Consider the following 15,003-nt stretch of genomic DNA (forward strand, 5'->3'; position numbering starts at 1 on the left):
ACATTTAAACGGATGCCTTGTTTGTTGTACATGTTTCGTGTTGATGTTTGTAGCTTTTACTTTGTTAATAATAAAAGAATGATATGAAAAGATATCATTTATTTAAAATCAATTTTAATTTGTATCTGAGAAATCCATAAAGGATATAATTAAGGATGTTAATATCAAATTTCAAATAGCTCTTGGGGAGGGGGGGATTGGAAAAATTCTAGACAGTTTGGTTATTTCAATTGAGATGGGAAGAAATTCAAAATTATTTTTTACATTATCAAGAATATTATTTCCACATTTTCTGACCACTATAAAGTCTTAACAGTTTTGGCACAAACATTTGTTTGTCCTGTTGTTTTATTGAAATTATTTTCTGAAGACTTATAAGAGTGTTAGTAGACAATATAGGGTCAGTGCCCAACTGTATAATTAAACAAATTAAACCTGGCACGATGATTTCCTAAAACATTTTACTGAGAGAACTTTGTCAGCCATTTTGTGTCAGGTTTGGTACACTGCTTATTGTAAAACGTCTCTTGTTCAATTTGTAAAATTACATCAATCTAGAAATAATTTTTTACCAGATATGTAAACATTGAAATAATTTTTTTCAGGTGTCTTTGATTAGGAGCATGCAATAGGTCTATTGATGAATATGAATAATTCTTGTATAAATATTAAGAAAAATTCTTTATATTTGTAAGATATATTCATTCTAATGACTTAAAATAAGTTTGTGGTGCTGTAAAAACCTTCACCAAAACATTGATTACAAAAGTCAATTTATCAGAAGTTTTCAAATTTTGCTTGTAAACAAATTCTTAAAAATCCTTTCAGACCAACTTAATTTAAATGACATAATAATGAAAAATTAATAATTCAAAGCAAATCAAATATATATATTCAACTTTGATTTAACACAAATCTCTACCTGTTTATGGTATTATGAAGGCTTTGGTTTTTGTACACTCCGAGTGTGATTATTAAGTCAAATACAGTAATATGAAACCATATGTTGATATGAACCTGTCCAGTCTGACCTAAGTTGAACAACATATCCAGATTAACCTGTCTTAATTGACCCCAGTAGAACAGCATATTGGCCAGATCAATATGTTTTATCTGACCACAGGAGAGCAATAATGACCATATTAACCTGTCATCTAAACTGACTCTAGCTGAACACTACATGATGGTCAGATGAACCTGTCTAAACTGACCCCAAGTAGAACAACATATTGGCCAGATCAATGTCTCATCTGACCAAAGTAGAACAACAATGACCATATTAACCTGTCCAATCTGACCTTAGTTGAGCAATATATTAATTGTATAAACCTGTCCAATCTGACCCCAGATTAACCTGTCTTATCTGATCCCATGGATCACAACATATTGATAAGATTAACCTCTGTAATCAGACAGCCTTGTCTAAATTTGTTTCAGATGTGTGTATGGAAGGGGGGATTTATTAATTGTTGAAAACATTATATAAAATCATCGTCATTATTCTAAAGAAATGCCTCTTATTGATTTTACAGCAAACCCAAGTAAAGTCTCGGATCTCTCCCAGAAGTCAGAAGGAAAAGGTGGAACAGAAGCAGGGGCTAAGCTCAATGGAAAGTCTGTTATATGTATTGACGAGTGAACTGTGTTCAATGTGGTGTAATGACAATTTGTATTCTACTGTAAAACCGGTAGAATTGTGAAGCATTAATAGAGGTGCATCTGTGTACAGGCATCGTCACTGCTAAAGTGGCAAGTATCAACAGCCATATGTAAATATTCCATATCTCACATCACTGTGTCATCCATAATCATCTCCTGCTTTTTATTTGCTGCAAAGCTTATGTAAGGGAAACTGAATTTTAATTCTGGCAGTTAACATCTGTTTCATGCAAGATTTTAAAATGGCAAAGTTTTGATCTACATAGTATTTCATACAAAATATAAATCCAGTTATAAAGGACTGGGTAGACAATTTTTACGGTAAGGGAGCAACCATCAGAATCCTGTTGATAAATGTTGCTGGTGCTGTCAAGTTCTGTGTTGTAAATATTGGATTTGATAAAAGATTGTTTACTTTTACTTCATGGGCAAGGAGGTAATCCATCAATCGACAATGCGTAGCCTGTCATCATCTTTGTTTTTAGATATAAATTCAGAAAAATGACTCCGTACTATTATTTATATTGTATTGACTTTACTTCTGTAAAAGCTAGTGGCCGTACACAAAATTTCGAACAAAAAAATTTTTTTTTAAGAGAGAAAGTATTCAAGGTTTTGTTATGCAGTTTTGATTAAATATCTCAGATTTGTAATCAGAATTTGTTTTAAGTTACACATTTCTGAAATGCATGTCGTGTAATTAAATCCTAAATAATGTAAATGTACTTATTGTAGGGTATTAATGAAATGCATTTACCCATGGATAGTGCACAATGTAATAGATGTGTCTGTAAGTATAAGTATCCATTTGCAAAAATTACTTAAGTGCTGTTGAAAGCCTGATGCACACCCTCTTGGTTTAATGCGAATGACAATCAGAACAGTCAGGGGGAATAACTCAATTTACCAAAAAAATATGTCCAGAGGTATCCAATTTTAAATGTAATAATATCAGACACTGATTTTGATAGGCGTGCAGATGTCAGATAAGGGCTGTTAAAGTCTTTGTCAAGGCTCGTTCTTATTTCATAAACAAACTACTCTTCAATCAATCAACAAAAACAGTCCCACCTTTGCTTTATGCCTGAGAGCACAGGCGGGAGCAATAGAAGGGAGTCCGACATCTTTAGAGAAGTGTCCAAACTTATCAGCAGATGAATAGACATAATTTTGTATTGTGAGAGTTACTCCTGGTTGATGTAGGTTTACACAAAGCTGTGTTGTCTTTTATATGTTACAATAAGTATATTTACAGACATTCGATCTTCTGATTTTTTTTAATTTTTTTTTTTTTATTTAAGTCTCAGTTGCTGTTTACATCCAAAGTTTAATAGAATGGGATGGGGGAACTTAAATGTTGTAAATGTACAAATATGTATATATATGTATTGTTATGTGTATTAAATCTATTCTAGAATCACCATCAAGTCACCTAGAATCTATTAGATATAGTGTTTGTTTTAAAGAAAACTCTCGAGGACTGTTGAACAATCCTGAGGTTATTTGAGGTTTTTGTCTGATATGAACTTTTAAGTCCAAAGAGTGTGTGAATTGTTGGATCTGATGAACTTTACAGTCCGGGAACAGTGTGAGGTTTGTCGGAGCTGATGAACTTTACAGTCCGGGAATAGTGTGAGGTTTGTCGGAGCTGATGAACTTTACAGTCCGGGAATAGTGTGAGGTTTGTCGGAGCTGATGAACTTTACCGTCCGGGAATAGTGTGAGGTTTGTCGGAGCTGATGAACTTTACACTCCAGGAAATTGTGAGGTTTGTCGGAGCTGATGAACTTTACAGTCCGGGAATAGTGTGAGGTTTGTCAGAGCTGATGAACTTTACAGTCCGGGAATAGTGTGAGGTTTGTCGGAGCTGATGAACTTTACAGTCCGGGAACAGTGTGAGGTTTGTCGGAGCTGATGAACTTTACAGTCCGGGAACAGTGTGAGGTTTGTCGGAGCTGATGAACTTTACAGTCCGGGAATAGTGTGAGGTTTGTTAGAGCTGATGAACTTTACAGTCCGGGAATAGTGTGAGGTTTGTCGGAGTTGATGAACTTTACAGTCCGGAAACAGTGTGAGGTTTGTCAGAGTTGATGAAGTTACTTTGACCTTCACGTTATGTATATTGTCTACAACACTCTAATGTAGGTGTTGTCTCGGTTATATCATTCAGGTCAATAGAATATTTATGTTGTTGTTAATATGTATTTTGAAGAAAAAGAAACATTGGTTCTTTAATATAAAAAAAAAATGAAAATAACTTGCAGGCAAGGCTGTTCAAATGCTGTTGAAAGATAATGTAGACTTTAGGGTGAAAATGTAATCGTGGAGAATGAAATTATTTTTGACTATTAATAGCCATGAAATTCGCACATAATTATGCATAATTAATGTTTTTTTAAAATGTGATACGGCACTCAATTAACTTACATTAATTTATTGTATATAGTCAGTTGGCCAGAATTCAAACTGATTTGAAATGTTTGATGGAATTGTATTTATGTACATGTAAAAGCTAAACTTAAAAAAATTCATGACTTTTTTTGCATTTTGCCAGCATCTTATTTGATGAAACTGATAGATAACTTGTACAAGTCTTGACTTGAAAGATCATGCTATAAATATTAGATTAGGTTACTTTGAAAATGTCAATTCCAGGGATAAATTGAATGTGGCCTTGAGCTTACTAATCATTATAGGTGATCTAGAGATGTATTATCAAATACATCAACTTTAAGATACTGACGTCATGTATTAAGGTCAAAGAGATGTCGTTTTTTTAAAGGTCAAAGGTTTTTGAATTACGTGTATATTAAAACTTGTTGCTGCCATAAGATACTCTAGTAGAATTGGCAGCTGTCGGTTCCTGGAAGCCAGGAATTAATAAGTTAATGCGAGTATACACAGACCTTTGGCTATGTTATCATGATTACAGTACAATTAAAGAGAGAATGTTGGAAAAGAAACTTGTGTATTGTTGTTTGTTCAGCTTTTGTGCTCACAAAAGTAAATCATGGAAGAAAGATAGATCATCAACCAGTTAAAGGGGGGGGGGGAAATAGACCTTTTAATCTCAAGACCTCTTGTCACACAGCTTTAAAATTACTATTACCTTGGTAACTGCATAACAAAATAAATTAACTATAGAACTGGTAACTGGCTGCTCTTGTTCAGCACTTTGTAATGGGGCGACTGGTTCACCCTTTGTCAGTGTGGTGTCCTTTTGGGTGTGTTCGGCGGTATGGTTCAGTGAGGTTGTGCTATAAAGTTGGTATCAGTTCCACGTTATCACAAGGAGACAAAGACACTGCAGTCTTCCAAAACACTTGCCCTCTACACACATGATCATATCCCTGTTGATGGGATGTTGAACAACACAAAACCTAACTAGTCCTGTTTTGTTAACAGATTTGGTTCTTTTTTTATACGTCTGTCAAATTTGATGGGAGTGTTATGGTGTCATTCGTCCGGCATTAACTTTCGTTTATCTGGACATCTAAATTTTCAACTGGATTTCTTTGAAACTTGGTAGGCTTTATAATCATTGTATATGTATATAGGCCATTATGTAGTTTGATTTGACTACAGTGAATTTTAGTTCACCATAATCATATGACGGTCTATTGAAATCACCCTTAGTCCGTCCATAAAAAGATCTTTTATCACTATTTCTTGAAAAGTAAAACGATGGCCGACAGATGGCATTCTTGTATCTTAAAAAAAAAAGAAGTTTCTTGAAAAGTTTTTCAAACCTCAGATGTAGGTTACATTTGGTCCCTAGTTGTATGCATTCAATTTTGATTTGAAAAACAAGCAGCCACCTTGGATTTTGACAATTTTAAGTTTGTTATTGCTACTATGTACTCAGAAAATTCTTTGATCATAATTTTATATGAAGGTTTTCCTCGTTATATCATTTTGAGGAACAGCAGAGAAAGAACGGTCTTAAATAGAACCAGTGAAGGTCATTCAATCGTGGGTGCCAATATCTTGTTGTGAAAGTTATTGCCCTTTGTTTATTTCAGTAGTTGATACTATTGTTTTTGTAACTTTGAAAAAAAAATAAAAAAAAATTGGTAGGTCAAAGGTCAAGGTCAGCAGGTCCGCAAATGTAGTACCAAAATAGCATCTTGTTATAATGATCACTTATGCCAAAAATGAAAGCCCAAACATGTACGGTTAATATACAGTGGCGAAGGTTAAAGGTATTTAAAAGTAGGTCAAAGGTCATGGTCAAGGTCAGCAGGTTTACAAATGAAAAGGTCTTCCCACAAGGAACACACATGTGAGATACCTATTCAGTATCTTCATAAGTACCGACACAATACTGTTATATAAAATGTAAAAACCTAGCTGTCTGCAGAAACCAAAACGAGGCCAATACCAGGGGTATAGCAATAGCTCTCCTGGACTTTGTCCTGGTGAGTTAATGAAAACACATTAAGGTCAATTACACAGTTTATTCAACAAAATAATGCTTAACATTGGTTTGAAGTTTACTTTCTGACTTTAAACATCACATGAAAGCCAGTAGCCAGAATATGTAATATATCATACACATCCTTCATTCGGCTGAGGTTATTATTTATGATGCATAAGTTCATTCAGGTCAAGCACTACCTATTATGGCCTGAAAAATACCCGTGTTTGTGAGTACCCTGAATTTTGGCCATTTTCAAAGACAGACTATTAAAGGGATGTTCCACACAAGTAAGGATTTCACATGATGCATTCTTATGGAAATTGCATGCCTCAATTTACCATATAAACAAACATATGACACTTAATTTGTAAAAATTCTAAATAGATCTAGCTTGAACAATTTAGAAACATTCACTGAACTCTGATGCATCACTAAAGGTTCATGAGATTTATATTGGCTGTGGGTATTTCCACAATTTTCACTTGTCCAAACTGACCACAGGAGATATTTGGATGCTGACAATAGGTTTAAAAGTCATAAAAAAGTTATTAGATATTGTCCTTAAAAGGTACACAACAGCCAGAAATTTTCCAACTGGTGTGAAATATTCCTTTAGGAATCCTTGTCTATATAACCTTTGTAAAAACTTCTGAAAATAAAAAGATTTCCCAACAAACCGATCCAATTTATTTCTGAAATGCTAGTGGAAACCCATTTACCTTCCAAACGTGCGAATCCAATGATCATAATTTTGTTGTTTCACAAATCATTGGCAGCTTTCGTCACTGGAGGCCATGTTAGTTATAGACGTATGAAAGAGTGTAAAAACTATAGTATTCCAAGAGTCTGGAGACTAAAACAAACTCTGATTTTCTTAGATTTATTCCAACCCCAGAAAAACAAACTCCTGCGGTGCTTCTAAATGGAAAGTTGGTTGAAAGATTATTTAAATTGGTAATTGGAAAAAGAAGGCAATTTGTTGACTGCTGTGAAATTACTACTGGTTTACAGAGTCAGACTCCTCATGTCTCTGTTAATACAAATGTCGGTCAGTAAGTTTTGTGTTACTTTAATTACTGTTCACTAATACTGTATTACCGTAAAAGGATCACAGACTTTTGTGTTGATATGACAGTGGTTAAATTACCTAGCGCTTTTGTGTTACTATGACAATGGTTCACTGACTTTTGTGTTACTATGACTGTGGTTTACTGACATTAGTGTTACTATGACAGTGGTTCTCTGACTTTTGTGTTACTATGACAATGGTTCACTGACTTTTGTGTTACTATGACTGTGGTTCACTGACTTTTGTGTTACTATGACAGTGGTTCACTGACTTTTGTGTTACTATGACAGTGGTTCACTGACTTTTGTGTTACTAGGACAGTGGTTCACTGACTTTTGTGTTACTAGGACAGTGGTTCACTGACTTTTGTGTTACTATGACAGTGTTTCACTGACATTTGTGTTACTATGACTGTGATTCACTGACTTTTGTGTTACTATGACATTGGTTCACTGTCTTTTGTGTTACTATGACAGAGGTTCACTGACTTTTGTGTTACTATGACAGTGTTTCGCTGACTTTTGTGTTACTATGACAGTGTTTCACTGACTTTTGAGTTACTATGACAGAGGCTCTCTGACTTTTGTGTTACTATGACAGTGGTTCACTGTCTTTTGTGTTACTATGACTGTGATTCACTGACTTTTGTGTTACTATGGCTGTGTTTCACTGACTTTTGTGTTACTATGACAGAGGTTCAATGACTTTTGTGTTACTATGACAGTGTTTCACTGACTTTTGTGTTACAATGACAGTGTTTCACTGACTTTTGAGTTACTATGACAGAGGCTCTCTGACTTTTGTGTTACAATGACAGTGGTTCACTGACTTTGTGTTACTATGACATTGGTTCACTGACTTTTGTGTTACTATGACAGTGGTTCACTGACTTTTGTGTTACTATGACAGTGGTTCACTGTCTTTTGTGTTACTATGACTGGTTCACTGACTTTTGTGTTACTATGACAGAGGCTCTCTGACTTTTGTGTTACTATGACAGTGGTTCACTGTCTTTTGTGTTACTATGACAGTGGTTCACTGACATTTGTGTTACTATGATAGCGTTTCACTGACTTTTGTGTTACTATGACAATGGTTCACTGTCTTTTGTATTACTATGACAGTGGTTCACTGACTTTTATGTTACTATGATTGTGGTTCACCAACATTTGTGTTACTATGACAGTGGTTCACTGACTTTGTGTTACTATGACTGGTTCACCAACATTTGTGTTACTATGACAGTGTTTCACTGACATTTGTGTTACTATGACAGTGGTTCACTGACTTTTGTGTTACTAGGACAGTGGTTCACTGACTTTTGTGTTACTTTGGCAGTGGTTCATCAACTTTTGTGTTACTATGACAGAGGTTCACTGACTTTTGTGTTACTTTGGCAGTGGTTCACTGACTTTTGTGTTACTATGACAGTGGTTCACTGACTTTTGTGTTACTATGACTGGTTCACTGACTTGTGTTACTATGACAGTGGTTCACTCACTTTTGTGTTACTATGACAGAGGTTCACTGACATTTGTGTTACTATGACAGTGTTTCACTGACTTTTGTGTTACTATGACAGTGGTTCACTGACTTTTGTGTTACTATGACTGTGGTTCAATGACTTTTGTGTTATTAGGACAGTGATTCACTGACTTTTGTGTTACTATGGCTGTGTTTCACTGACTTTTGTGTTACTATGACAGAGGTTCAATGACTTTTGTGTTACTATGACAGTGTTTCACTGACTTTTGTGTTACAATGACAGTGTTTCACTGACTTTTGAGTTACTATGACAGAGGCTCTGACTTTTGTGTTACAATGACAGTGGTTCACTCACTTTGTGTTACTATGACAGTGGTTCACTGACTTTTGTGTTACTATGACAGTGGTTCACTGTCTTTTGTGTTACTATGACTGGTTCACTGACTTTTGTGTTACTATGACAGAGGCTCTCTGACTTTTGTGTTACTATGACAGTGGTTCACTGTCTTTTGTGTTACTATGACAGTGGTTCACTGACATTTGTGTTACTATGATAGCGTTTCACTGACTTTTGTGTTACTATGACAATGGTTCACTGTCTTTTGTATTACTATGACAGTGGTTCACTGACTTTTATGTTACTATGATTGTGGTTCACCATTATTTGTGTTACTATGACTGGTTCACCAACATTTGTGTTACTATGACAGTGTTTCACTGACATTTGTGTTACTATGACAGTGGTTCACTGACTTTTGTGTTACTAGGACAGTGGTTCACTGACTTTTGTGTTACTTTGGCAGTGGTTCATCAACTTTTGTGTTACTATGACAGAGGTTCACTGACTTTTGTGTTACTTTGGCAGTGGTTCACTGACTTTTGTGTTACTATGACAGTGGTTCACTGACTTTTGTGTTACTATGACTGGTTCACTGACTTGTGTTACTATGACAGTGGTTCACTCACTTTTGTGTTACTATGACAGAGGTTCACTGACATTTGTGTTACTATGACAGTGTTTCACTGACTTTTGTGTTACTATGACAGTGGTTCACTGACTTTTGTGTTACTATGACTGTGGTTCAATGACTTTTGTGTTATTAGGACAGTGGTTCACTGACATTTGTGTTACTATGACAGTGTTTCACTGACTTTTGTGTTACTATGACAGTGGTTAACTGACATTTGTGTTACTATGACTGTGGTTCACTGACTTTTGTGTTACTATGACAGTGTTTCACTGACTTTTGAGTTACTATGGCAGTGGTTCACTGACTTTTGTGTTACTATGACTGTGGTTCACTGACTTTTGTGTTACTATGACTGGTTCACTTTTACATTTGTGTTACTATGGCAGTGGTTCACTGTCTTTTGTGTTACTTTGACTGTGGTTCACTGACATTTGTGTTACTATGGCAGTGGTTCACTGTCTTTTGTGTTACTATGACAGTGGTTCACTGACTTTTGTGTTACTATGACAGAGGTTCACTGACTTTTGTGTTACTATGACAGTGGTTCACTGACATTTGTGTTACTATGACAGTGGTTCACTGTCTTTTGTGTCACTATGACAGAGGTTCACTCACTTTTGTGTTACTATGACAATGGTTCACTGACTTTTGTGTTACTATGACAGTGGTTCACTGACTTTTGAGTTACTATGGCAGTGGTTCACTGACTTTTGTGTTACTATGACAGTGGTTCACTGCCTTTTGTGTTATTATGACAGTGGTTCACCGACTTTTGTGTTACTATGACAGTGGTTCACTGACATTTGTGTTACTATGACAGTGGTTCACTGACTTTCGTGTTACTATGACAGTGGTTCACTGACTTTTGTGTTACTATGACAGTGGTTCACTGACTTTGTGTTACTATGACTGGTTCACTGACTTTGTGTTACTATGATAGTGTTTCACTGACTTTTGTGTTACTATGACAGTGGTTCACTGTCTTTTGTGTTACTATGACAGTGGCTCACTAACTTTTGTGTTACTATGACAATGGTTCACTGACTTTTGTGTTACTATGACAGTGGTTCACTGACTTTTGTGTTACTATGACAGTGGTTCACTGACATTTGTGTTACTATGACAGTGGTTCACTGACTTTTGTGTTACTAGGACAGTGGTTCACTGACTTTTGTGTTACTATGACAGTGGTTCACTGACTCTTGTATTACTATGATAGTGTTTCACTGACTTTTGTGTTACTATGACAGTGGTTCACTGACTTTTGTGTTACTATGACAGTGGTTCACTGACTTTTGTGTTACTATGACAGTGGTTCACTGACTTTTGTGTTACTATGACAGTGGTTCACTGACTTTTGTGTTACTATGACTGTGGTTCACTGACTTTTGTGTTACTATGACAGTGGTTCACTCACTTTTGTGTTACTATGACAGAGGTTCACTGACTTTTGTGTTACTATGACTGTGGTTCACTGACATTTGTGTTACTATGACAGTGGTTCACTGACTTTTGTGTTACTATGATAGTGTTTCACTGACTTTTGTGTTACTATGACAGTGGTTCACTCACTTTTGTGTTACTATGATAGCGTTTCACTGACTTTTGTGTTACTATGACAGTGGCTCACTGACTTTTGTGTTACTATGACAGTGGTTCACTCACTTTTGTGTTACTATGACAGAGGTTCACTAACTTTTGTGTTACTATGACAGTGGTTCACTGACTTTTGTGTTACTAGGACAGTGGTTCACTGACTTTTGTGTTACTATGACTGTGGTTCACTGACATTTGTGTTACTATGACAGTGGTTCACTGACTTTTGTGTTACTATGACTGTGGTTCACTGACTTTTGTGTTACTATGACAGTGGCTCACTGACATTTGTGTTACTATGACAGTGGTTCACTGACTTTTGTGTTACTTTGACAGTGGTTCACTGACTTTTGTGTTACTTTGACAGTGGTTCACTGACATTTGTGTCACTATGACAATGGTTCACTGACTTTTGTGTTACTATGACAGTGGTTCACTGACATTTGTGTTACTATGACAGTGGTTCACTGACTTTTGTGTTACTAGGACTGGTTCACTGACTTTTGTTACAATGACTGATTCACTGACTTTTGTGTTACTATGACATTGTTCCACTGACTTTTGTGTTATTAGGACAGTGGTTCACTGACATTTGTGTTACTATGACAGTGGTTCACTGACTTTTGTGTTACTATGACTGTGGTTCACTGACTTTTGTGTCACTACGACTGGTTCACTGACTTTTGTGTCACTAGGACTGGTTCACTGACTTTTGTGTTACTATGACTGTGGTTCACTGTCTTTTGTGTCACTATGGCAGTGGTTCACATTTTTTTGTGTGTTTCTATGACAGTGGCTCACTGACTTTTGTGTTACTAGGACAGTGGTTCACTGACTTTTGTGTTACTATGACAGTGTTTCACTGACTTTTGTGTTACTATGACTGTGGTTCACTGACTTTTGTGTTACTATGACATTGGTTCACTGACATTTGTGTTACTATGGCAGTGGTTCACTGACTTTTGTGTTACTATGGAGGTGGTTCAATGCCTTTTGTGTTACTATGACAATGGTTCACTGACTTTTGTGTTACTATGACAATGGTTCACTGACTTTTGTGTCACTATGACTGTGGTTCACTGTCTTTTGTGTCACTATGGCAGTGGTTCACATTTTTTTTTGTGTTTCTATGACAGTGGCTCACTGACTTTTGTGTTACTAGGACAGTGGTTCACTGACTTTTGTGTTACTATGACAGTGTTTCACTGACTTTTGTGTTACTATGACAGTGGTTCACTCACTTTTGTGTTACTATGACTGTGGTTCACTGACTTTTGTGTTACTATGACATTGGTTCACTCACTTTTGTGTTACTATGACTGTGGTTCACTGACTTTTGTGTTACTATGACAGTGGTTCACTGACTTTTGAGTTACTATGGCAGTGGTTCACTGACTTTTGTGTTACTATGACAGTGGTTCACTGCCTTTTGTGTTATTATGACAGTGGTTCACCGACTTTTGTGTTACTATGACAGTGGTTCACTGACATTTGTGTTACTATGACAGTGGTTCACTGACTTTTGTGTTACTATGACAGTGGTTCACTGACTTTTGTGTTACTATGACAGTGGTTCACTGACTTTGTGTTACTATGACTGGTTCACTGACTTTGTGTTACTATGATAGTGTTTCACTGACTTTTGTGTTACTATGACAGTGGTTCACTGTCTTTTGTGTTACTATGACAGTGGCTCACTAACTTTTGTGTTACTATGACAATGGTTCACTGACTTTTGTGTTACTATGACAGTGGTTCACTGACTTTTGTGTTACTATGACAGTGGTTCACTGACATTTGTGTTACTATGACAGTGGTTCACTGACTTTTGTGTTACTAGGACAGTGGTTCACTGACTTTTGTGTTACTATGACAGTGGTTCACTGACTCTTGTATTACTATGATAGTGTTTCACTGACTTTTGTGTTACTATGACAGTGGTTCACTGACTTTTGTGTTACTATGACAGTGGTTCACTGACTTTTGTGTTACTATGACAGTGGTTCACTGACTTTTGTGTTACTATGACAGTGGTTCACTGACTTTTGTGTTACTATGACTGTGGTTCACTGACTTTTGTGTTACTATGACAGTGGTTCACTCACTTTTGTGTTACTATGACAGAGGTTCACTGACTTTTGTGTTACTATGACTGTGGTTCACTGACATTTGTGTTACTATGACAGTGGTTCACTGACTTTTGTGTTACTATGATAGTGTTTCACTGACTTTTGTGTTACTATGACAGTGGTTCACTCACTTTTGTGTTACTATGATAGCGTTTCACTGACTTTTGTGTTACTATGACAGTGGCTCACTGACTTTTGTGTTACTATGACAGTGGTTCACTCACTTTTGTGTTACTATGACAGAGGTTCACTAACTTTTGTGTTACTATGACAGTGGTTCACTGACTTTTGTGTTACTAGGACAGTGGTTCACTGACTTTTGTGTTACTATGACTGTGGTTCACTGACATTTGTGTTACTATGACAGTGGTTCACTGACTTTTGTGTTACTATGACTGTGGTTCACTGACTTTTGTGTTACTATGACAGTGGCTCACTGACATTTGTGTTACTATGACAGTGGTTCACTGACTTTTGTGTTACTTTGACAGTGGTTCACTGACTTTTGTGTTACTTTGACAGTGGTTCACTGACATTTGTGTCACTATGACAATGGTTCACTGACTTTTGTGTTACTATGACAGTGGTTCACTGACATTTGTGTTACTATGACAGTGGTTCACTGACTTTTGTGTTACTAGGACTGGTTCACTGACTTTTGTTACAATGACTGATTCACTGACTTTTGTGTTACTATGACATTGTTCCACTGACTTTTGTGTTATTAGGACAGTGGTTCACTGACATTTGTGTTACTATGACAGTGGTTCACTGACTTTTGTGTTACTATGACTGTGGTTCACTGACTTTTGTGTCACTACGACTGGTTCACTGACTTTTGTGTCACTAGGACTGGTTCACTGACTTTTGTGTTACTATGACTGTGGTTCACTGTCTTTTGTGTCACTATGGCAGTGGTTCACATTTTTTTGTGTGTTTCTATGACAGTGGCTCACTGACTTTTGTGTTACTAGGACAGTGGTTCACTGACTTTTGTGTTACTATGACAGTGTTTCACTGACTTTTGTGTTACTATGACTGTGGTTCACTGACTTTTGTGTTACTATGACATTGGTTCACTGACATTTGTGTTACTATGGCAGTGGTTCACTGACTTTTGTGTTACTATGGAAGTGGTTCAATGCCTTTTGTGTTACTATGACAATGGTTCACTGACTTTTGTGTTACTATGACAATGGTTCACTGACTTTTGTGTCACTATGACTGTGGTTCACTGTCTTTTGTGTCACTATGGCAGTGGTTCACATTTTTTTTTGTGTTTCTATGACAGTGGCTCACTGACTTTTGTGTTACTAGGACAGTGGTTCACTGACTTTTGTGTTACTATGACAGTGTTTCACTGACTTTTGTGTTACTATGACAGTGGTTCACTCACTTTTGTGTTACTATGACTGTGGTTCACTGACTTTTGTGTTACTATGACATTGGTTCACTGACATTTGTGTTACTATGACTGTTGTTCACTTACTTTTGTGTTACTATGACAGTGGTTTACTGACTTTTGTGTTACTATGATAGTGTTTCACTGACTTTTGTGTTACTATGACTGTGGTTCACTCACTTTTGTGTTACTATGACAGAGGTTCACTAACTTTTGTGTTACTATGACATTGGTTCACTAACTTTTGTGTTACTATGACATTGGTTCACTGA

At 36.3% G+C, this 15,003-nt stretch overlaps 1 protein-coding gene across 3 annotated transcripts in view; it reads left to right on the forward strand.

The window, feature by feature from the left end:
• The window catches only part of LOC117345305 (chromodomain-helicase-DNA-binding protein 5-like), a 50,584-nt gene extending 45,962 nt beyond the window's left edge, over positions 1 to 4,622 (forward strand). For 2 of the 3 annotated variants that reach the window (XM_033908371.1, XM_033908373.1), the window contains one exon: positions 1,533 to 1,987. Coding sequence is in view for 1 of the 3 variants with exons in the window: in XM_033908372.1 (XP_033764263.1) it covers positions 1,533 to 1,639 (107 nt within the window). In the remaining 2 variants the exon portion in view is untranslated. Of the gene's footprint in view, positions 1 to 1,532 lie in introns of all 3 variants that reach the window. The other variant, XM_033908372.1, reaches the window with a different exon arrangement.
• The last annotated feature ends 10,381 nt before the right edge of the window (positions 4,623 to 15,003 follow it).

This window comes from Pecten maximus, chromosome 16 (assembly GCF_902652985.1).
Source record: "Pecten maximus chromosome 16, xPecMax1.1, whole genome shotgun sequence".
Classification (NCBI taxonomy): Eukaryota; Metazoa; Mollusca; class Bivalvia; order Pectinida; family Pectinidae; genus Pecten; species Pecten maximus.